We start from the raw sequence: 24,883 nt of genomic DNA, 5'->3' as shown, positions 1-24,883 counted from the left end.
GTTTTAATTGTATTCCTCTTGGGGAAAGGGAAGCTTGAGCCCACAACCTCCTTGCATAGGTAGAAATGGTACCGACGTGCTGAACCTCTGTCAAGACGTTGTAGGAGACTGGTTGAATACTAAAGTCTTAATGGGCAGGATAGTAGAGCTGAATTATTTGTGGAATCCGAGAACCAAGCAATGTTTTAACTAATTTAAACCCGAGTAGCCTCTAAGTTTGAACTCCCTGAAACTTTGCTTTAACGTTCTACCTTTCAAGCACTAAGAGATGTGTGCCTTTAAAAATGAGTCTGCCTTCCATATCAAAAGAGACAAAGCTAATTATAGATTTTGCAGAAGAAAATGATACAGTCAGTCCCCAGGTTCAACAGGGCTCTATTCCTGAGAACTGTTTGTAACCTGAACTGTTTGTAAGTTGGAAATGAACAAAAACTGTATGTGGGACAAGATCACAAACAGCTGTGACAGGAGAGTGAGCAGGTGCAGGAAAGGTGGCTGCCACTTGGCCTTGCTGACTCAGTAAATGAGCGAGCGAGTCTCCTTCGTGCTGTCAGCTCAATTCAGCCCCTGATTAATGGCAGTTTGGGGTGGGTGATGAAATGTCATGTTACCGTCCGACAGAAGATGACTGCAGCCACACAGCAGCAAGCAAATTTTTGAGCCACGTGCCGAGGAGCACTGTTGAGCACATTGTCTTCAGTATCACTAGATTCAAACTCCCTCCAACATAAGTGTTGATTTCCCACTTGTTTGCTTTGAAAAGTTTTAATCATAGAAATGAGCCAATGTATGATTGACCCTAATTTAAAGTAGAATTTGGTCCTGGTTACACAATGGATTATGGTAACGTGAATACCAAGCCTCTTTGGCTTCTAAGAAAGAAACCATACCTAGGCAGAATTACATCATTGGTTTGTTTTCATCCAGGAACCTCATTAGCAGTGGCCCTGCTTCATTGAACCATTGAAGATCTAGGGTTGTGCTGGACCTGTTGGTAAAATAAATATTGTGTTGCCCACTTCTCTTGTATTTTTTTCTACTTTAAATACTTTCCCGTTTTTAATGCTTTTGGGCACATAGTAGCTTTTCTAGTGAAATAATTTTCATCTTTCCTTCAAACTATTGCTTTTCATCCCTTGCTTTTGCGGATCGATTTGTACTTTTTTGCCTTAATTGGTTTCATTGCACATTCTGTATGTTAAGACAGGTAATTTGAGATACCAATTTCCCACATTTCTTTTGACCTATTGAATCTACACTGGCTACATGGCCTACATAAATTCAAATCCTACCACAGCAGCTAGAATATAAAACTTGGGCATTTGTTCATGTTCTTTAGGAAATAAGTAGTTGCCACACCAGGCCTGTGGCATGTAGCAAGAGAACCAAACAAAAATTTCATCTTGACCTTGTCCATTCTGGATGCAGATGAATCTGTTCATGACACTGGTGCAGTCCTGTGGAGGGCAAGTCCTCTCTTCACAGTGAGGCTACACTTGATTCTTTTTGCCCTCAACAGGATAGATTTGGAACCCATCTAGCAGAAGAAAATTGGGAATCTATGGGGTACTCTGGGCCTTTAGTGGCAGCAGAATTGTGCTTCACTATAATCCTATAACCTCGTGGCCTTGCATATCCCTTAATTTTACTGTTGCCATTTGGCAGGAGACCATCCCTGATTAAGAGGCATGCTAAGAGTTGCAGCATGTGAAACAAACTCGAGTGCCAACCAGGTGAAAATTCAAGACAACATGAATGTTATACAATAAAAAGACATGTACCAAAAAAATGCCATTTTCACAACCAATAAATCAGACCAAAGGTCTACAGCCCTAGCACACCCTGTTGTGAAGTGGAGGCTCCATGAACATATCCAGTGTTGACATAAATGCAAAAGGCAAAGCTGAAGCAGATGTATTTTCAGTCAGAAATGCTAAGCATGTGATCCATCTTAGCCTCTGCCTGAGGAACACCACTTCATTCTTTCTGGAACCTGACTCCTCCTGAAGTTGCCATTATTTTGGAAGCTTGCTTTCAACCAATTTAATTCACTCCATGTAATATTATGAAACACTGAAAAACACTGATAACACCATGGGTCCCATCTCTATCCAAGCTGTTGTAGAGTTTTGTGCTTTAGAACCAGTCAAGCTTTTTTCTGTTTCATTACAGCTCTAACTTGTGCATCTGAAAAACAAAGTGTTTACAAAAGGCAGTGTGTATCCAGTCCATCTGAAGACTGATTTTTCAGGACAGTGTCCCAGATTAAACTCTTATCAGGCTGCTTCATTGTAACCTCCTTTGTCTTCCTCCCCAACCACCCCCATATGCCAAAAACGGGGATTATCACTGATTGCAAAGTATTGTTCTATTTGTGGCAACTCGTTGAAGCAATCCTTGACATGCAGGTGTCAGGCAATCACTATCTCAAGAATACCCCCGTTTCACATTCAAGGGAATTATGGAATTCATCACCTTGAAAATCCTTGGGTCAATATTGACCAATATCTTAAATGAGCTGCCACATAAACACTGATTACAAAATCAGGTCAGAGTGTGGATAATCTGAGGCAAATTATTTAGTCTAATTCTCAAACCTTCACAATGTCTGCAAGATGCAACTCTGAGTATGTAATGATCTACGCTCTACACTTGCGTGTTTGACACATAACCCCCCCCCCATCCATCACCCTAAGCATTCATGCCCTTCAGTGTACCGTTGCTCTGGTGTATACCATCTACAAGGTGCAGAGTTGCAGATTACCAAGGCTGCTTTAACAGTACACTCTAAACCCATGACCCCTAGAGCCTGGAAAGACCCTCATCCAACAGGTGAAAAGGATCACCATGTATGAGTTCTATCCCTCTCCTGCACCTTCCCACCTGAATCAGAAATGTATTGGCTTTGTTGTCATTGGTCATGGAGCACCATCTGGTTGCACTATGGGAGTCTTCACGTGAACTACAGCGGTTCAAGGAGGTTCCAGGGCAACTTGAGCATTGAGTGGCTTTGTCAATTATTTTGCCCCCTTTCCAAAAAAAATTTTGATATATAAATATGCACTTTCAGTAATGCGGTGGCAGACTGTTTAACGCTCCTCCTTTTATTTTGATTCATTTTTGTGTTCAAATTTATTGTGGCCTCTTTTGTTTTTGTAATTTGAATCTTTGTTTAACCAACCCAAAACAGTATTAGCTTTTTAAATGGTTTTATTTCCTGTGGTGGTAATTTCAGGAAGTATTTGACATCTGGATTGATATTGTTCACTTCTAGATTTCTTTCCATTCAGCTTGCATTCCTTGTTTTCTCCACCCAAATGTATTGCCACATTTGCAGTATTAAATTTATCACCTGTCTTCCCCAAGTCCTTTGCTGTTTGCCAAGTTATCTCTATTTGTGTTGCCATACCAGCCAAACTGTGAAGGAGCAAGACTGGAGTGAGCAAATACTATTTAGTTCAGGCAGCTAGTGTTGATCTCATAGGTTGAGTAATGGGATTTTGTTTCTGCTCCTACAAGAAGTTCAATGAAGCATAATACATGAGCAAGAAATCTTACTTTATTTTGTAATCAAATTGTCATTGAAGGCATTGAAACCCCTGGAATGTTCCACAATATTCCCACTGTTTTAAGTACATCAGTGAAACTGGTTGGGGCACTTCATTGCAGTGTCTAATTTTCCAATTGCTCTTCAAAAAGATTCATGTCCTCTAACTTTGGTTTTTCTAATCCCATCATTTATTTTGAATTGGCTGATTTAAGTGGTTTTGCTCAACAAAATCCAATAGTTTTACTTGTGTACTATTATACTTCTGATTTGAAATCTTGGTGCAAGTCCTTCACAGTCTGCTGCAACTTATCTTTTCTGTGCATCCTGAACATTTTTGACCATTTTCTTAGACTTCTGGTAGATGAAGTACTATGAGAAATCTGGATGAAGTTTGCAAGTATGGAAGGATGGGTGTTTTAATCCTATTGTTATGTTAGCTTGCTAATTAAAATGGATGAAGCTTGTTAACATTGAAAATACATGGTAATTGGTCACTAAATTGCCCTTGGTGCACAGGTGAGTGGTAGAATCTGGGGAGTTGATGAGATTGGGGGAGGGGGCGTGGTGGAATAAAAAAGAGGATTCATGAGGGATTAGTGTAAATAGGTGGTTAGTGGTCAGCATGTACTCAGTGGGCCAAAGGGCCTGTTTGTCTCTAACTCTATATCCTATGCTTAATGTTTATGCTTTGAGAAATATAAAATTTGAAACAAAATTTTAGTTTCCATTATTTGATTATTGAAATTTTGTACTAAAGAGTATTATTCACCTACAGAACCTCATTCAAAGTAAGTTTTATGTACATCTAAAGATTGGAAATCTATTCATTGTGATTTGCCCTTGGGAATTAAGGGCACTCTGTACATGTGAATATACAAATTGGGACTAGGTTTCTCAATCTTGCTCCATGAGACCATGGCTGGTCTGATGTTATTTCAGCTCTACATTCCTGTCGACTGGCAGTACATTTCACTTCTTGTTTATCGAGAATCATGGGTACGTGGGTGTTAGTATCGAGGTACTGCCACAGATTGGCATAGCAGGTGATTAGTGCCCATACAACTGGCAACAGTGCTAACAGCTGCCACAGGTGAATGCATTTGTCCTGCTGCTCTCCCTCTCCTCCACACTACTGTATTCACTGGCATTTAAAATCTATTAAAATTGGTACCAGGATTAACAGTGGTGGGGGCTCATTACTCAAATGATCATTTTAAGCAGAGTTAAAGATGCTTTGCACCATAATTGCAAGTGAGGAATTTACCCTTTGGGTAAGAGGGAAAGCAGAGTAGATTCTATAGAACTAATGGAAATGGTTTATTGAAGATCGGAAGTAGTAATTTCTTTGTAAAACAAATCTATGTTTTCCAAATATTGGTAAATTTTCTATCAACACACTTTACATGGATTGCAATTTTGCAGATTCATTAACTCTCAGTATATTTTCTGGGGCTCCACAATTTATTGCGTCTGTGATTTGTACCACTGGCTGTTTGACAGCTGGCGAGGCTTGAGACTGAGTGTCACCAGCTATCAAGGCCACTTAAGAGGGTGGGGCTGATCAGTTGTGGTCAGAAAAATCTTGTGCTGTGCAGGGCTATTAAAAGATCGGGCTTTGGAGCCAAGCTGGTCTGAGGCCAGGCAGCCATCAAGTTTGGGTAGCTTGCCAGTCATTGGAAGATTGCCTCCAGTTAGCTTGTCCGTAATATTTCTGTTTACATCAAAGTTAAAAACAATCAATGCAAACTTAGCATGTTTCTACAATGTTGCTTATTCCTGCAAGTGTCTTTCTTTCACAGTATGATGAAACAAATGTATGAAAGGTTGAGAGTAAGATTTAGGCTTTTAAGTCTATAGAGAATCTTGTTTTAAGGTACAAGTGTTTATAAATAATGGTTTGTCAATTTCCAATTTTGAGATGTTACTGTTGTGCATTTCCTAAAGATACTAAATTTATTTGTTAGTACTGAAGAAAACTATGATCATGTTTGAAAACTGGCATTTGCGTCATTTTTAACCTGTATCCATTCTGTAAAATATTCTTCTAATATTTTATCTAAAGTGCAAGAAACAGATGTGGATTTTGTTTTCCTGGACTGTTATTTGTTCGAGGATTTTCGTAAAGTACATGGTTGCAAGTTACTTGAATTATTGAAAGGAAGTGCTTGCATAATTTTAAACAATAAAAGTTACATCGGCAGACACGTTATAGTATTGTGATATTGATGAATCCTCCCAGTTATTTGTTAAATTGCCTGACTTGTGTGTGTTGCTGTTTTGGGGATATTTTTCTTATTCCCCACCATCCTGGCTGTGGTGAAGTGAGGAAAAATGTGCTGAGCATGATTTCCACACTTCATCAGTGAATAGAAAGTTGTTTTGTGCATCAGTGAATAGAAAGTTGTTTTGTGCAAGCTTCTAGGTTTTATGCAGGTTTTTTGGTGTTTGTTATGCACCATGTAGTTTGCTAGGAGAATGATACGTAGACATAAATGATACAAATACAAAATGTTTCAAAATTACCATGATGTGATTTTTAAGGGTAAGAGCAAGCAGCCCATTTGTGCTCAATGTATATATTTTGCTTTGTGCTTTGTATCAATAACCAAGACACTCGTAATTATTTGAATTGCAATATTTGACTTTTTTCTGATTATGACAAACTCACTAAGGCCACTATTGCTATTCTGCTGTGGTCTAAGTGGTTGTGACAGTATTAATTCAGAAAACTTGATGGCAAAGGAGTTATGATTAGCTACTCGACATTTGAGACAGGCCTCTGGAGTGGGTGGTAGCCCAAGGAAAATATGGGCATGGCATTAACAATCAGGTGTATTACTTGCATTATTTTATTTTGGAATTTTCTGTGTAAAATGTGCAGAATTGGATGAAGTATTGTGTTCTATTAGAATTCTTTCCCCACACCCTTCAATATATTAAACTTGTGTGCTATAACTTGCTGAAAATGAGAGTTAACAAGTTCAAAGGGAATTTTGGAAGTGAGACTTTTTAACCAATGAGGTTTGAAGACTTGAGGGAAGGAAACAACAGGTGAAAATAGGGTAAATTAGAGTTGCTTTCATTTCAGAAAGCAAAGATTAATATTTGGATTAAGGGAAAAAAGAAATACATAACCTTAATCCCTCAGTTTGTTACTTGTAGGATTGAGACTGCAGTTTTAAATGTTCCCTCTGAGTTTCATTGGTAGTCTAGTAACACAGATTTTACCCTTTTGGGGTGCCTAAGTAGCAACTGAAATCTTCTGTGATAGGTTTAATTGTTGATTAAGATGCAAATTCTTTTTTTCTGAATTTGCAAGCAGGATGATGGTGAGGCTATCAACAGCACCAGCACAAATCGTCTAGCAGCCTGTAACAATATACAGCTTTCAGGGTATCTCCTCTTTGCCACAATGCTGGTGTTTCATGCACTAACGAGGGCATCCACAATTAATTTGCATTCATTTTTCCAGCAATTTCCACCCCAAAATGTCATGCTTGTACATGATGTCAATGCTGTGGTATAAATCTAAGCCCATGATTTTTTTTTAAGACTGTGTTTTAATTTGTTGAACAGAGAAAAACATTGTAATTAGAGGACTAGTTTACTTGATGGTTGATGCTGTAAAGGCATTATTTTCTAAATTCATATCACCAGTTGAAAGTAAATTGTATAGCTGAAAATTAGAATTTCAGTGGTCTTGATCTGCGTGGTCACGACTACAAATCTTCCTAGATAGTGGAAAGATCACAATGGATTGGAAAGCCACAAGTGTACTGTCACTATTCAAGAAAGGAGGGAAACAAAGGAAATTTAGCATATTTGTCCTGGCATCTGTCATTAGGGAAAGTACTGGAATACATTTTTGGATGTCATAGCTAGAGATTAGAAAATGGTATTGCAATCAAGTGGCGTCAGCATGGAACAAATTCAGATTAGATACAGAATGATTTGGGTATCCTCACTTGAAACACACAGCATGAAGGTATAGTAAGTAATGAGGGAGATGGATCGAATCATGGCATTCATTACAGGGGGGATGAATGTAGAGAAATCTTGCTGCAGCAATACAGGGTGTAGTTGAGGCCACACATTGAGCACTGGATTATGGCCCCATTTTAAGGTGTTTAGCTACATTTGGAAGCAGCTCAGAAGATTCACTAAACTTTTTCTTGGAATGAAGGATTTGCCTTCAGAGGAATATTAAGCAGTTTGCATCTATGCTCTTTGGAGGAATGAAAGTGATCTAATTGAAATGTATGATTCTGAAGGGGTTTCACAGAATATACGGTATAAGGGTGTTTCCCAGAGGCTGAATCCAGAATTGGGGTATGGGCACATGCATTTAAGACAAGTGAGAAGAGCTGAGTGTCTTTGAAATTCTCTGCCCCAGAGTGTCGCAGAGGCTGAATCATTGAATATATGCAAGGACAGAATAGATTACTTATCTATAGGGGCATCCAGCATAATAGGCAACAGGTAGAAAAGTAAAACAGGCCAATGTCTGATCAGCTGTAGTCTTGTTGTGTAGAACAATCTTGGGACAAATGGTCTGTTCTTGATATTTACTCTCATGTTAACAAATGTGAAATTTTTAGAAAAGTCAGTACCATGAGGACTACCTAGATTTCAGAGACGTAACTTTGAGAACACGAGGGTTGCATTATAGTGACCACAAATGGGATGGTTACTATCTTGCAAAGTGTTACTTTTATAATGTGCACCTTTTTATACTACTGTGGTAAAGTTAGTATGTGCATGTGTGTAGCATTGAGGAAAAACATGCCAAAAATTATAAGTATGGATCTGTTATTACTTTTTTGCCCATAATTGCCTATTTAGAAAAATAACAGTATATTTTTGTGCCTAGCATTTATACTAGCTACTGTCAAAAATGACAACACATGGATTTGGTGTATTTTAATTCCTTCATACATTCGCATCATGCACTTATTATAAATGAAGTGATCAGGTTTGAATCAAAGTCCTCAAATACATATAATGAAAATCTGTATTGCTATACATTATGAAGCATCAACTGATTCTGGGAGGAATGTATTAACACAACAGATCTTAATCTGAATGATTAACAAACCTTAAAATTGGTTTGATATGACAAAATGCAGATAAAAGTAACATGACAATTGTAAAGTTGCTTTTATCTCAATTGTAATATAAAGCTGAATATGGAGTGATCGTTAAAACTTGAGAGAGCAGTAAATCTTTGTCATTGTTTTGATGTGCATCAATTTAGTGAAATTGTATGTGAGAAACTCTAATTTTACAAATATTGTTTAATAAAATAGTGAGAGAGAACAAGAAACTAAAGAAGAGGACCGTTTGATGGAAGAAAAGAAAAAGAAAAAACAAGAAGAGAAGAAGAAGAAGGAAGCTGCTCAGAAAAAGGTATTTCATGATATTGATCATCTTTGATTATGCTTAATCTATTTCTTTAGGTGATCATCTGTGGATAAATTGAACCAAGTTTTATGCAAGTTTTTTTTGTTTTTCTTTCAGGCTGCTGAACATAAAACCAAAGGTTAGTTGTTATTTGCTCTGATTTTTTTTCCCCTTTATAGAAATAAATTGTCTGTCCATTCCTTAAGATTAATCATAAGAGTGTAACATTTGATGTTTTGAAAGTAGGTACCTATAATAATTGTCCTTGGTGGAACTTCAATTAAAGTGGAATGAGTTTGGTTCATTTAATGAAGGATAATAAAATAGTCTTTTGTATAATATTTTTGTATTGTTAATTATCCATCTTGCCTGTTATGCAATAGTATTTCATAATTATATGTTCTGATTATTAGTGTTTTTAAAACTTTGATTATTTGGGTAAATTGAATTCAAAGTCCTGTGCACGATTTTCTTTTTCCACCCCCTCCTCCTCCAGTCCCCCTCAAACAAAATATGGCCGATCTTATCCTTGAGTGCTGAAATGGCAGCTATTTACATTTGATGCTGTTGGTATATTGTGTTAAGTGGTAAATATATCTACTTTCAGTGGACAGTTTTGAATAAACAGCATGGACGATGTTGTGTTCACAAGGGTTGCATTCAATAGCAAAAAAATACCTAGTTCATGAAAGTCTGATTTTCCCATACGTGATGAAATCTGAGCATAACAATTGCATAAATAAGGCATTACCTTTCTTGGCATGTTACTGTTCTGGCAGAAAAAATACAACTGTAAAGCAAAATGACTGTAAACTTCAACAAAACTGAAGTGATTTGTAAAGGTAATGCATCACTGTTCTTTATCCTTTTTTGTGGTGTTAACAGTTTGTCTCTAAACCTGTGTGGTGTCCTTCAATACCTTCCCAGTTCTGGCCTTGTGTTTTGGAAAAATTTCAAAACAAACTTAGTGCTAATTTGGAGATGTCCAAAGTAAAATTGGGTTTTAATGAGCTTGAGGCAAGGCATGTCAATGTTAAGAATGCAATGCTATTATATTTCAGTACCCACTCCAAATAAATAGTGCACAGTGGAATTCAGAGCATTCTAGAGCCCCTTCTAATCCTAATATGCCTCATCCCTTGTTTTTGAGAAGAAATGTGACCTATTGCAACAAGGTATCATTCTCATTTTCCTGCAGAGACCAGTCTTGTGTATGAATGATTGAGATTCTTGGTTGCAAGTTTTTAGTCTATTGTCAAGAGTTTGGTTGAGGCTAGCCAAACTCTAATTAGAACCACAAATTAGCTGTGGAGTAATCCATTGGGCTGAAATGGAACCATCTATATACACAAACTAAACATTCAGTGCAATTAGTTGCATCCCCCTGCTATAATTTGTTGTTTGTAATATTTTCTACTGAGGAATTGCATTGCATGCTGGTGAATCCACACCCTTGCTGGCATGGGTTGCAATATCTTTGCAAGGCACAAACTATTATAATGCATAATAATTATGATATCAGGAGTAAAATGCTGCTTTGCAAATAATTTTGGTTCCACTTGAGTTGTAACATTGAAAATATTGACTTAAATGTAGAATTTTATGCAAAGATGAATGAAACTAATGGTTACAAGCAGTTAATTTGTAAATTTTGTCTGCAGAATAACTGAAGATGTCTAGTGAAGCCCCTGCAGTGAAAAAATTGTTTCCAAGAATAGTTAAAATTTTCTGGTTATCCTAATTGCATCACCATAATAGGCCTTTGATGGCTTTCATTGACAAAAGATGAAGCTGTAAAAGAATAAGTAATTATAAGAGAAAATTTGATAATAGAAAACAGTAAAACATTTTGGTAAACTGTATTAGTCACGCTTGTACAAATCCTTTAAGAGTTTGTGGTTGTTCATCCTGATTATATTTTTCTTTGAAAGCTCCCAATAGATTCACAAATCTGCAAAAAAAAAACTTTTAAATAGCGTAAATTGTTAGATTACCAGTTACTTTTAATAGTTATGTTAAAAATGAACCACAATTCAAATAGCCTAGCAAATTATACAATTTATATAGATTAAGTGGTTTAGCCCCTCAGTTAGGCCATGGATGTAATTTCACTTGTATTTCAGTATGGTCCTTAGCAGTTACAGTAGGTAAATCCAATTAAAGCAATTGGCCCACTATAGGCAGTGAACAGCAAAATTGTCATGGGTTCTGAAAATAAAATAATAGTCTTGGGCACTCTCCAGCAGATCTGCAGTGTAAATCTTTGGTTAGCTTTTGTGCAGAGGATGAATTTTTTTTAAATCATTAAACTACTTTAGAAACTTTGCAGCCAAGTATTCTTGATAATTAAGTGTTTGAGTTTTTTGTTCTTCAATTTTAAAAATGAAATAAGCCCTCCCCAAGGTGATTAGCGGGAAAAATATTTTGGACTAATATTTTGGACTCTTAAAATTGAAGGTCGTTGGTAGAGGTCAGCTGTGCAGAATGTATGCTTTAATTCATTCTCTTTTAAAGTGCAACAAATGTCTTTCATAAAGCATGCATAGGCTACTAATCATTCTTGTACTTGACGGTGAAAATTGTAGGCTGCAGCACAACTTCAAACGTGGACATGATGTTACCACTGATTTTGATATTTAGTTATAACTGGCAAAGACTGGGACGTTGAAGACCACCAGATATTATGACTTTTGTAAACAATTATATTAATTTCAATACACTTTGTTTTCTTAATTTCATGAAATGCTTCATCTTGTATAAAGCTCTTGTTGGAATTTTTTTAAATCCACTCACATGGCATTGATGTCACTGGTAATGCTGGTATTTATTGCTAATCCCTAATTGCCCCTGAGTTGAGGAGGCAGTTGAGTCAACTATGTTGGTGGACCTGGAGCTACGTAGGTCAGATAGGATAGAATGGCAGATGTCTTTGCTGAAGCCCACAATTGAACCATGGTACCAGCTTTGTGATTATTTACTGCTAACTCAGCAGACTGAGGACCTTGGTGCTGGATTAACAGTTTTTCCAGACTATTGGATGTTGTTCCTATTTGTACTCCAATACACCATTTTAAAAAAAAACGTATAACATTGTAGAATAATACATTTTTCAGTGAACCCAGTAAGTTTCAAGGGAGCACAGGAATCAAAGCCCCAGTTAATTTATCAGGAGCGACGGAATCAGGACTCATTAAGCCAGATGCCGAGCAATTGAGATTTCCAAATAGCAAATTATCAGGTTTACTGTACCTGAAATTTTGTAAACATCTGAAATATAAAGTAATGGTAGAAACACTCAGATCAGACAGGATATGAGAGAAGCATGATGAACCTCCAGGCTTGACTTTTCATTAGAGCTGAAGAAAGAATAAAAGGGATGTTCTATGAAAAGGTGGATAATAATATTTCTTTTAGTCGTATGTTTATCGAAACACAGTGCAATGCATCTTTTTAAGTAGAATGTGCTGGGGGCAGCCCGCAAATGTCGCCACACTTCCGGCACCAACATAGCATGCCCACATCTTCCTAACCCATACGTCTTTGGAATGTGGGAGGAAACCAACGCAGACACAGGAGAACGTACAAACTCCTTACAGACAGTGGCGGGATTGAACCCAGGTCGCTGGTGCTGTAACAGTGTTACGCAAAAGATGGTGGCCATTTAGTAAAACAACACCAAAACAAGCCCTTTAGCTCACTGTGTCCATATCAACCATTAGTAACCTATTTTATTCTCCTTTCATTCCCATCAGCTGCCCCCAGACTCTAGGACTCGCTGGTGCAGTTGCGGTAATTCACCTGTCAATTGGCCACAGTAAATTGCCCCTACTGTACAGGCAGTACTGTACTGTCTAGCCAGACATGAAGGGTCTCTGCCCGAAACATCAACTGTTCATTTTTCCTCCATTGATGCTGTCTGACCTGAGTTCCTCCAGCCTTTTGTTGCTTCAGATTTCCAGCATCTGCAGTCTCTTGTGTCACCTATCAATTCACTTGTTGACCTATGCACATTATTTTGGAATGTGGAAGGAAACCAGAACACCCATGTGAAACCCACATAGTCTCAAGGAATCTATGCAAATGCCGACAGCTCCATTGGATGAGCTGCTACACCATCTGTAATAGGCAGTAAATAAAACGTGGATCCACAGGAGGTGTAAGTGGCAACAATAAAGTAATATCTGAAGTTGATGTCAGAAAGAGTACAATGGTTGTGATTTTTAAAAAAATTGCAGTACTTGATGTCAAGTCTGGGCGTCAAGTACTACAATTTTGGGTCACAGCACCTGCCTGCTTGGAAAGTAAGAAGTTACTTATCAAGATTCTGAGCTTCATTAGAACAGTGTAAGAAACAGAACAGAAGTAAGAGTGAAATTGGGTGCAGATATAAAACTACAGGCAAGTGGAAACTAACATTTGCAGACTGAACAAAGATGTTCACCAAAACAATCACTTAGCTTGCGTTTGATTTCCCCATTGTAGAGGGGACTGCATGTGAGTAAGGGATACAATATGCCATTCTTCCCCAGATGGTGAACATTTACTTATGAATCTACCCTACAGTGAAAGGTTTTGGAATTGGTTTATTATTATTCCCACTTGTACTGAGGTACAGTGGAAAAACTTGTCTGGCATACTGTTCATACAGATCAATTTATTACACAGTGCATTGAGGTAGTACAAGTTAATGCAGAATAAAGTGTCACAGCTACAGAGGAAGTGCAGTGCAGGTAGACAATAAGGTGCAAGGTCCTAACAAGGTAGGTTGTGAGGTCAAGAGTCCCATTTTATCATACTAGGGAACCATTCAATAGTCTTGTAACAGTAGGATAGAATCTGTCCTTGAGCTTGGTGGTATGTGCTTTCAGGCTTTTGTATCTCCTGCCTGATTGCAGAGGGGAGAAGAGTGTGTCCCAAGTGGGTGGAGTCTTTGACTATGCAGGCTGCTTTACTTGGGCAGTAAGAAGTATAGAGTCCATGGAGGGGAGGCTGATTACTGTGATGTGATGAGCTGTGTCCACAACTCTTTGTAGTTTCTTGCAGTCCTGGGCAGGGCAGTTGCCGTACCAAGCCGTGCTTCATCCAGATAGGATAAAAGTTGGTGGGGGACATGCCAAATTTCTTTACCTGCTTGAGGAAGTAGAGGTGCTGGTGCTCTTTCTTGGCCATAGCATCTAAGTGTTTGGACCAGGACAGGCTATTGGTGATGTTCACTCCTAGGAACAGGAAGCTCTCAACCCTCTCGACCTTGGCACTGTTGATATAGATAGGTGCATGTGCACCGCCCACCTTCCTGGTCAGTGACCAGCTCTTTTGTTTTGCTGACATTGAAAGGTGGTTGCCATGACACCATGTCACTAAGCTCTCTATCTCCTTCCTGTACTCCAACTCATTATCATTTGAGATAGGCCCACTACAGTGGTATCATCTACAAATTTGTAGATGGTGTTAGAGCAGAATCCGGCCATGCAGTCGTGTGTATTAGGAGTAGAGAAGGGGGCTGAGGACACAGCCTTGTGGGGCACCAGTGATGAGAATAATCATGCTGGAGGTGTTGCTGCCTCTCCTTACTGTTTGTGATCTTTTGGTCAGGAAGTCAAGGATCCAGTTTCAGAGGGAGGTGTTGAGTACCAGGTCTCAAGTTTGGTGATGAGTTTGCTTAGAATTATGGTATTGAAGGCACAGCTGTAGTCAATAAACAATAGTCTAACATGGGTGTCTTTACTGTCCAGATGCTCCGGAGATGTGTAGGGCCAGGGAGATGGTGTCTGCCATAGACCTGTTTTGATGGTAGGTGAATTGCAGTGGGTTGAGGTTTTCTGGGAGGCTGGAGTGAATGTGAGCCACGTCCATCCTCTCAAAACGTTTCATGATGGTGGATGTCAGAGCTACAGGGCAGTAGTCATTGAGGCACGTTACCTTATTTTTCTTAGGTAGTGGGATGATAGTGGTCATCTTAAAGCAGGTGGAAACCTTAAATTGAAGCAGGGAGAGGTTAAAAATGTCTGCAAATACCCCTGCCAGCTGATCCACACAGGATCTGAGGATGTGGCCAGGGACATCCAGGTCAGATGCTTTTCATGGGTTCACTCTCCAGAAGACTGATCTTGCGTCCTCAACAGTGACCATGGGTTTGGGTTCATTGGAGGCTATCAGGGTGGGTGGTGACATACCAATACCCTTCTGTTCAAAACATGCATGAAATGCATTAAGCTCATCAGGAAGGGATGTACTGTTGTTGATGATGCTGCCCGACTTTGTTTTGTAGCTCATTACAGCATGTAAACCATGCCACAACTGACAGCAGGTCTGGAACTCTATTTTGGACTGATATTGTCTCTTGGCATCTCTGATAGCTGTATCTCTGTGCAAGCTCTCCGTAGCTCTGATGTGGTGGTATCTCTTTTTGTAAAAGTCTGGGTCACCTGATTTGAATGCTGCAGTCCTAGACTTCAGCAGGGAGTGGATTTGCTTAGGGAGCAGTTTTATTTAATTTGTTGCTTAATGAAGGTTTTGTTCACTACAATGAAGGGTAGGGAATGCATTTGGAGAGTACAACAAAATGTAGGCGTGTTTTAAAAAAATCTGTAACAAAGTCTTTTTGGATCAGTTGAAATGAGATTTTAAATAGCTCCCTTAATAATAGGGGAAGAAAAACTCTCTAGCACCTCTGCTTTTCCATCTGGCAATAATGGCCATTCAATTAATAAACTTGTATGTTTCAGCTTGTTGAAATCACAGTTTACTTTTGATTTACTGCATCCTTGCAGGGAACTGATTGACAGACTGCTATTTATACCATCCACAGCAAGTCTTAATTTGAGACTCAGCAAGTCTCTTGCTTGTGCCTCAAGTTAAGTGTTTATTCTACCTCCCAGCTATACAAAGTTTCACATAGAGTACTTCAGAAACCTAACACTGTTAATGGAGGAGACCTGAAACAATCTAATGTGCCATTAACAGGGAAGTAGAAAGAGACAGAATATTGCATCTCCTACACTTTTCTGTGAAGGAGTTGTTGTGTGAAAGGGAGCAAGTATTGTGAGTGAACTAGGACTAATGTGTCTGCAGAAGGAATAACTTTGGAATGCTGCAATAGGAAGGGAAGATGTGCTTTGGAGGATGGGGGGGGGGGGGGGGGGAAGAATGATCCAACCTATTGCTCTCTACATTCAGTGGAGGGGATGAGTATCGTTTCATAGTTCTTAAAGAGAAGAATAAGGGCAGAAGTGCAGGAAATGGGCAATTGAGGGCCAGCCTGTCATAGTAGAAGAAATTCTGATGAATCTATTGAAAGCACTGGTGCAGAAGTTAACATTCAAAGAACATGCAACAAAGGAGAAACTGGAGGAATGGAACGGTATTTACAAAATGGAGTGTGAAGAATGTAATTGTGAACGTTTTAGCAGATACTGATTCACAGTGTACCCCTAGTAACAGGTAAGGAAAGGAAGATTCTGCAATAGATGGCGAACTTGTGGTCAGGGGAAATCTGAAGCAAAGTTGAGTTTTTTTCAGTTCGGGGCAAGATTAAGAAGTTGTGCTAATGTATTTTGGGGGGGGGGGGGACGTTGAGTGGACACGGGTTGACTGGGAACAACGTTCCATATATTCCCCCAAAAATGTTTTGGTTTGGAATAAAATTATTTGGCAGATGTTTTCTTTCAATGCTAGGTATTTTAGATTTAAATGTTTGCGGCTCAACTTGTTCTTGCAGTGATCTGTTTTTATAATCTTGCATTTGATTTATATAACTTTGACTTTTACTTATTTGTGGGATGTAGGCTTTGTCAAGGTTGGCACAGATTGACCATATCCATTTATTTTTAAAATGGAATTAATGGTTGCCTCAGATTGTTGCAGTCCATGAGAATGTACAAACACAAATAGATGATTTAGCTTGTTGTTGTTTTGTCATTTTGTGGTTTATGGCAGATGTGTGATCTCATTCTCCAAAACTACCTTTTTCCAATGGACATGGTTATTAAAAGAATTAGTCTTTAAAATTATCACTTGGGCTAGCATCATTGGTCACTCTCACAAGCAGGTTCAAATTTTCTACTGTACTCTGCATGTGGAATTGTTTTCTAACTTCACTCCCAAAAAGCCTGGTTTGAATCTCCAGATTATGTTCAGTCTTTGAGTTCCTCAGCCAGTGAAAATTTGTATTTGTTCTTTCTATGAAAATATCCCCAAAATATCTTCAAAACCAATTTCCATTTGTGATCCTAGTCTGTTTAATTTTCACATAATTAACCCTTCAGTTTTTCTTTCCTGTCCTTTGCATCTTCCTCAGTGGGCAGGATCAATGCTAGCTTTTTGTTGTATTCCCTTGATTGTTAGTCATCTTTGGGTATTTTTCTCTGGTGGGTAGAGGCCTTATTCTTTGTGATAATTTTATTCTACATACTAATTTTCGGAGTGCCCTCAGCTCCCCCTCCCACTCTTTGCTGTATTTTTGATCCAATAGCAGATTGTGTTACAGGTTACTGTTTTTTGAATTTTAAAAACTTGATCTTGACCATGTGATACCAAAGAAACAGTAAACATTTCCAAGTTGGGATGTTATGTGACCTAGTGAAGTTATAGGTAGTATGTTCCCTTGACCTTCTAGGTGGTACAGACTGAACACTTTGGAAGCTGTTTGGCATGGTGGTTCAGTGCGTCCTGAAGTAGAACAACACTGCAAATATGGTGCACTAGTAATGGAGGGGGTGGATATTTTAATGGTAGATGGAATGTCAGTCAAGTAGACTTTGTTTCTTGAGTGCCAGTGGAGCTGTGTTTCTGAATAGTAGGTTGGTTGACCCCCGTAAATTGCTTGTAGATGATTAGTAGAATAAAAGGCCAGTTGATGAGAATCTAGAGAAAATAAAATGGGATTAATGTAACTGCATACTTGACAGCAGGTGCAAATTCAATAGGTTTCAGTGCAGTGTGATTCTGACTCTTAAAAATTCAAATCTGTTCTGAATGGTGTGGAACTCCCAAATATTGCTGTCCATCTAGATGACTGGTGGGTATTCCCAATTTAAGTTTATTCAAAAAAAAAATAATGGGAATTATCTTGTCATAGTAGTAAATTACCAGGCAGAGGCCTTCATAACATTGAAATGGTGGAAAATCAATTACTAGGAACCAGCAAAATATTAGTTTACTGTATTAGTTTAAAGTCACAGTTGTACAGTGTAAAAATGAACCTTTCAGCCTACCAAGTCTATGCTGACCATCATGCCTAGCCATACTAATTAATCCCACTTGCATTAATTCCATATCTGTCGATGCCTTGCTCTTTCAAAGATCAGTCCAGATGCCTTCTGTTTCTGTTCCTGCCTCCACTACCACCTCTGGCAGCTCATTCCAGATACCAACCACTTTGTGGGGGGGAAAAAAGTGTATCCCTCAGATCTCCATTAAACAACCTTAATTGATTTGTTACTGTCACACTGGAAAAACTTCACTTTGCATGCCCTCCAGTCAGATCATTTCATCACATCAGTACATTGAGGTAGTACAAGGGAAAACAACAATGCAGAATAGTGTTACAGTTACAGAGAAACTGCAGGCAGACAATAAGGTGAAAGGTCATAATGAGGTAGGTTGTGAGGTCAAGAGTCCATCTTATCGTTCAAGGGGACCTTTCAATAGTCTTATAACAGCAGATAAAAGCTATCCTTAGTACATGCTTTCAGGCTGTTGTATCTTCTGCCCTATAGGAGGGAGAAAATGTCTGGGGTGAGTAGGGTCTTTCATTATGTTGGCCTGAGAATTTGCCTCCCTTGCCTCATCCTAGATAAATCCCTGGAGATCCGGTTAGGTTTATCCACCTTTATGCATTTCAAGACCATCAACACGACCACCTTCATAACGTTGATATGCTCCAGAATATCACTGTTTTCCCTTTCTTGAACTCGAGCTTTTGTGTCCTTGTTAAATTCAGACAAGAAGTGTTCATTTTAATCCTCACCCACTTTCCATGGCTCTACATGTTGATTACCATGTTGATCCTTAAGGGGACTTGCTTTCTTCCTTGCTACCCTTTTGCTCTTAATATACTTAAACTTTTTGGAATCTCCTTTATCTTATCTACCAGGGATATCTCCTGACCTTTTTTGCCCTCCTAATTTCCTCAAGTGTACTCCTACATCCCCTGTACTCTTCAAGGGATTTGCTTGGTCCTAGCTGCCTATACCTATATGCCTCCTTTTTCCTGATCAGACTCTTAATATTCTTTGTCAACCAAGGTTCCCTAATTTTGCTAGCCTTGTGCTTCAATCTAACCGGAACATGCTAGCCCTGAACTCTTGTTATCTCACTTTTGAAAGCCTCCAACTTGCCAGATGTCTCTCTACTTGCAAACTGCCTCTCAACTTTTGAGAGTTCCAGTCTGTTGCCATGGAAATTAGCCTTCCCCCAAATTTGGACTTTAACTTGAGAACCAGTCCTATCTTTTACCATGACTATCTTGAAACTATTGGAATTAAGTTTGTAAATGTATTATAATAAATTGCTTCATATAGTGACTAAAATACGCTTAACAGAAGATGTAAATATTGCATGTGGGACAGTGGAAATTTGATTTTAAAAAAGGAAGTTTTTGCATGCTTTCCTGTCAGTGGATTGCAGGGAATTCAGTTTCACTTTTTAATTTCATGATTCTTGAACTGAATATGAATCATCTATATGCATTTTCCTTATGCGTTGAAAACAGTGCATGAGGCAGATGTAACACAAATTGCAAAGGTTCCCAAGTCAATTTGGCTTGCTGAACAGAGTTTGGAGCAACATGACACCTTCTGACACCTTGTGGTAATGTATGGGTTTCTTATGCAGAAGTAAGTGCTAGGATTGTTTTGTTGTGCATATTGCTGTTAAAATAGTTTGTTTTGATAAAAGTTTTGGATGTAGTACAGTACTTGGGTGCAATAAATTATTTTGCTAAGAAATGTGTACCAAATGGTTTGCATTTTTTTTAATAGGAACTTGGCTGACAGTTTGCTCTGTAATTGAAGTAACTGTGCTGAGAAATATCCCAGGCTTGGCTGGATGTCAAACTCGACTGCCCTGTAATTTAAACTTTTCTGGTACAATTTGAAAAATGGTGCATGTTCTTTTCATTCTCTCTCTATATATAAAAAAAAACAATTGTTTTTACCATGAGAATTAAACAATATTCGGCATTTCGAGATCTGCCATGCTCGAAGATAGAATGCAAAGTGACACCAGTTTGTATGTACCGATTAGAAAATTGCGAATAGAACCTGAAGGAAAGAATCAGAATGCAGTTTCCTGAGTGTTTTGGCTTTCTTTTGAGATTTTCATTAGGCCTCCCTGTGAACAGCCATAGTCTAGCAAGCTGCCAAAGCAGCAGATGAAGGATCAAATAACAGCATTTCACTTGTGCTTTCAGCTTGTCATTTTTAAATTAAGTTGGATGAACTAATGTGATTGGATGAAGACTGTACATCTCATCAGTTACTACCCAATTAGCATACTTCTGTGTAAGTACTTGTAATTTATACATTCATTGAATATGGAATTGCCCGCTAGGTCAGCAATCAATGCCTATTCTACCATCAATGCTGATCCAAGTAGTTGTGCCCTTTTAGGGAGCAGCAAAGAGTTGGTGGATCTAGAATCCCAAATAGTTCAGTATGAGCAATAGTGGCAGATTTACTTCCCTGTAGTGCATTTCATGGCAATCTGGTAATTTCATGGCCATTGTTACTCACACATCAAACATGGAATTCAAATTTTGTCTCTGGTTAGTAAATCCAAGAATCTGGATACTATTCCAATAACTTAATTACTATACTACCTCACAGTTGTTTGAGCACTCTTGTACTTCATTGGGGGGCGGGGGAAGGAGGAGATTACTTTAAGTGTGACAGAGTTGAAGGCAGGTTTTCTCTGTAACCATCAGAACAGTAACCCTTAAACCAACTTGATTTACTCAATTTAATCTTGAACATGCTGTCTTTGTATTCAGAAACAATTTACTTTTTGCAGCCTTTTATCTTCTGTCTTTAAACCCATAGTTTAGAGACAAAATTATTATTTGTGCATTTAGCCTGTATATTTGACTCTGCTAAGCCATGCTGCAGAAACATCACGTGGGGGCTGTGCTGCCAGACCACCTTTTTGTATTTAGTTACCACTGATGTGATTTGAAGCAAACTACTTTCAAGTGTGTAAATGGTTTTCCAACAAGTGCCTAAAAAAGAAATTTGGGTACAGGTCCTCCCCAGGTAACAGCTGGGATCTGTTCTTGTGAACTATTCGTAACCTGAACAGTTTGGAAGTGCAGCTGCAAACAGTTCCCCTCCGGCAGAAGATGCTCGCAGCCCTGCAGCAGCTGGAAAATCCATCCCATTGGTCTTGCAAACGCTCATTTGTATATATGGGCTGTACATAAGTCAGGTATTCATAAGCTGGGGAAGACCTGTACTGGTGACCCCACATTATGGCACTATGGGAATTTGCCTTACTACATTCACAAATCACTACTCAAAAGTCTGGGATACAGATTTAAATAATGCCAAAGTTGGAGAAAACACAACTTGTTGGTTTACAAAAACCCAGAAAGTGAACATTAAAAGTAATGAAATCATGTTGTAGTTGCACAGGGCATTGTTGAGAACATCTGCACAATTGTGTGCAATTTTAGAGTCTGCACCAAAGGAAGGATCTACTTGCCTTCAAATTAGTGCACTGGTTATTTGGTAGATTGATGATTTTAACAAATTAATGCTTATTACATGAGGAGAGGCAAATAAGATTAGACTTGGGAGAATGAGCAGTGATCTCATTGAAAAGTGAATAAATTTAAAGAGATTGATAGTGATACCAAGAGATGGGCCGTTCATGCAGCTGAGAAATCTGGAACCAGCAGGCATAATCTCAAGATGAGGACTAGCTGTTTCAGACTGATAGGAGCAGAAATGTCTTTTTGATTGTAAACCTTTTGGATTCTCTTCCTTTTAAGTTGGTTGATGTTTGAAATCATTTCAAGACATCTATAGATATTTTTTACTTTATGGGGATTGGGCAAGAAAATGGATTTGAGTTACAGAATCAGTCATGATCTTAATAGTGGAGCTGGCTCATAGGACCATTGGACCTACTGCTTGTACTTTTAATTTGTTGATTGACATGAGGGAAATCAGGAGGCAAAAAGAGGATATGGGAAAGCTGCAGATAAGGTAAAGGAGAATCCTAAGAGATTCTAAAAGTTAAGAACAAATGGATAACTTGGAAGAAAATGGGGCTCCTTAAGGGTCAGTGTGATCATGTGTGGAGCTACAGGAGATTGGTAAGGTCTTAAATGAATATTTCTTGTCTGTTTGCTGTGGAGAAGGTCACAGAAGCTAGGGAATTTGGGGAAGAGAATAGTGGTGTCTTGAAATCTATCCTCATTAAAACTGCCATGACCTCCTCTTTTGTAAAGTGCATGAAGGTGGATAAATCCTTGGGGCCTGACCCACGTGTATCCTAGAAAGGTAGAGTGGAAATTGTTGGGGCCTTGGCAGAGATATTTGTATCATCATTGGCCATTGGTGTGGGACCAGAATACTGGAGGGTGGCTAATGCTGTGCCTTTATTTAAGGGCTGAAAGGACAAGCCAGGGAACTCCAGGCTGGTGAGCTTAACATCAGTGGTGGGAAGGTTACTGGAGGGGAGTCTGAAAAATGGGATCTATCTGCATTTGGAAAGGCAAGGACTAATTAGGGATAGTCAGCATGGCTTTGTGTGGGAAATCATGTCTCATGAATTTGATTGAGCTTTTTGAAGAGGTGACCAAGACCATTGACATTGCCTACTTGGACTTTAGCAAGGCCTTTGACAAGATCCTGTGTGGTAGGTTGGTCCAGAAGGTGAGATTGCATGAGATCCAGGGTGAGTTACCCAACTGAATACAAAATTGGTTTGGTGGTAGGAGTCAGAGGGTGGTAGTGGAGGATTATTTTTCAGATTGGAGTGCTGCAGGGATCAGTGCTAGGTCCACTGTTTTTCATCTATATTAATGATTTAGATGAGAAGGTAGGTGTCATGATTAGTAAGTCTGCAGATGACATGAAAATTGCTATAGGTGGTTGTCGAAGATTGATGCAGATCTAGATCAACTGGGAAAGCAGACCAAGGAATAGTAGATGGAAGTGTTGCATTTTGGCAAGTTAAACCAGGGCAGGATTTGTACAGTAAATGGTAGGGCCCTGGAGAATGTTGTAGAACACACACCTATGCATACAAATACACACTTGAAGTGGCAACACAGGTAGACTGGATGGTGAAGAAGGTGTATGGCATGCTTGCTTTCTTTGGTCAGGACATTGAGTGCAAAAGTTGGGATGTTTTGTTACAACTGTACAAGACCACACTTTTATGTGCAGTTCTGGTCACCTAGCTATGTGGAGGTTATCTTTAAGCTGGAAGGAGTACAGGAAAGATTCACAAGGATGTTACTGGGACTGGAGGTTTGAGTTGTAAGGAGAGACAGGATAGGCTGGGGGTTTTTTTCCCCTGGAGTGTAGGAGGCTGAGGGACCTTATAGAGATGTGCAAAAGTGAGGGGCATAGATAAGGTGAATGGTCACAATCTTTTTCCCAGGTTGGAGAAGTCAAACTAGAGGACACAAATTCAAGGTAAGAGGAGAAAGGTTTAAAAGGGACCTGAGGGGCGGCAACTTCACACAGAGGGTGTTGGGTATGTGGAACAAGCTGCCAGAGGAAGTGGTAAAAGCAGGTGCAATTACAATGTTGAAAAGACATTTGGACAGGCACATGGATAGAAAAGGTGTAGAGGGATATGGGCCAAATGCAGGCAACTTGGTTGTCATGGAAGATTTGGGCCAAAGGGCCTGATTCCATGCTATATGACTCTGACATGCCATTCACCACCCAACAAATTCATTGGCTCCATGCAGTTAATGACCAATTTACTATTAATGCACCTCTCCAACCAATCACTTCTACAAGGGAGCACTTGCATGGGAATGCCACCACATGCGGGTACAAATAAATTTCAATATAAGCATCATGGATAAGGCTCCTGAAATGCACAGCTGTACCATTTTACTTTGCAAGGAACTGTATATCCCCCGCCCCCTATCCATAAAGAATTTTAGATACAGATTTTATCTATTCCTGTATTTTTTTTGTAGAATTAAATTTAGATGCTTTTCTAACCAGTTCACTTGTGAGTGCTGGCTGGAAGTTTGAACACTGCCCACTTGACCTTTTAAATGTTTTAGCCCTAGAAACAAAAATATAATGGAGGTTGTGTGTTCACCATAACTTAGCTTCTGTGGCTTTTTGATATTTCACCCCAATGTTTTTTGACTGTCATTACTGCTGCACTCATTACTCAGATACACTTCTTTCCTTGAGCGCCCCCCCCGCCACTTTCCAGCTATACTCAAGTTTGTATCTCATTCAACCCTCCCTCCTTTTGTTTACCCACCTCGTATGACCTTCTGTCTTTAGTCTTATTTTAGTCTTTCTTCCCCCACTCCCAACTCCTTTAATCTTGAAGTACTAATTTCTAACTCCCTAAACTTTAGTAATGCCTTTGTGTAGCTTCAAACTCCAGTTCTTCATGTCATTTTTATTTAACCTTTACTGCATTTATGACTTTGATTTGGCCCAATATTGGGAAAAATCCATGGTCCCTGTGCCTCCATTTAACTTCAAGTATTGTGATCTGCTTTACTCACGTTTTGATGCCTGCAATCAACATTTCTAACCCAAAGAAAACTAATATAAATACAGAAATCAGAGATCCCAAAACTGGAATTTGAAATTAAAAGATTCAACAAAAAAAGTTTGGAAATGGCACAGTGGTTGAGGGAGGGGGGATAGGGACTAGAAAAAGAACTGCTCCATGTGTACAATAAGCAACACTGGAAGATTCATTGAATTAACTTTTAATAACTTC

At 38.9% G+C, this 24,883-nt stretch overlaps 1 protein-coding gene across 10 annotated transcripts in view; it reads left to right on the top strand.

Moving 5' to 3' along the window:
* The window catches only part of tnrc6c1 (trinucleotide repeat containing adaptor 6C1), a 253,511-nt gene that overhangs the window by 152,083 nt on the left and 76,545 nt on the right, over positions 1 to 24,883 (top strand). For 9 of the 10 annotated variants that reach the window (XM_052033048.1, XM_052033057.1, XM_052033051.1 and 6 more), the window contains 2 exons: positions 8,857 to 8,956; positions 9,068 to 9,089. The exons of the other annotated variant lie outside the window; for it this stretch is intronic. In XM_052033048.1, coding sequence (XP_051889008.1) covers positions 8,857 to 8,956; positions 9,068 to 9,089 — 122 coding nt within the window. The remainder of the gene's footprint in view (positions 1 to 8,856; positions 8,957 to 9,067; positions 9,090 to 24,883) is intronic. 10 annotated transcript variants of the gene reach the window in all.

This window comes from Pristis pectinata, chromosome 18 (genome assembly GCF_009764475.1).
Source record: "Pristis pectinata isolate sPriPec2 chromosome 18, sPriPec2.1.pri, whole genome shotgun sequence".
Lineage (NCBI taxonomy): Eukaryota > Metazoa > Chordata > Chondrichthyes > Rhinopristiformes > Pristidae > Pristis > Pristis pectinata.
The sequence above is the reverse complement of the archived record's forward strand: the minus strand, read 5'-3'. Positions and strand labels throughout refer to the sequence as shown.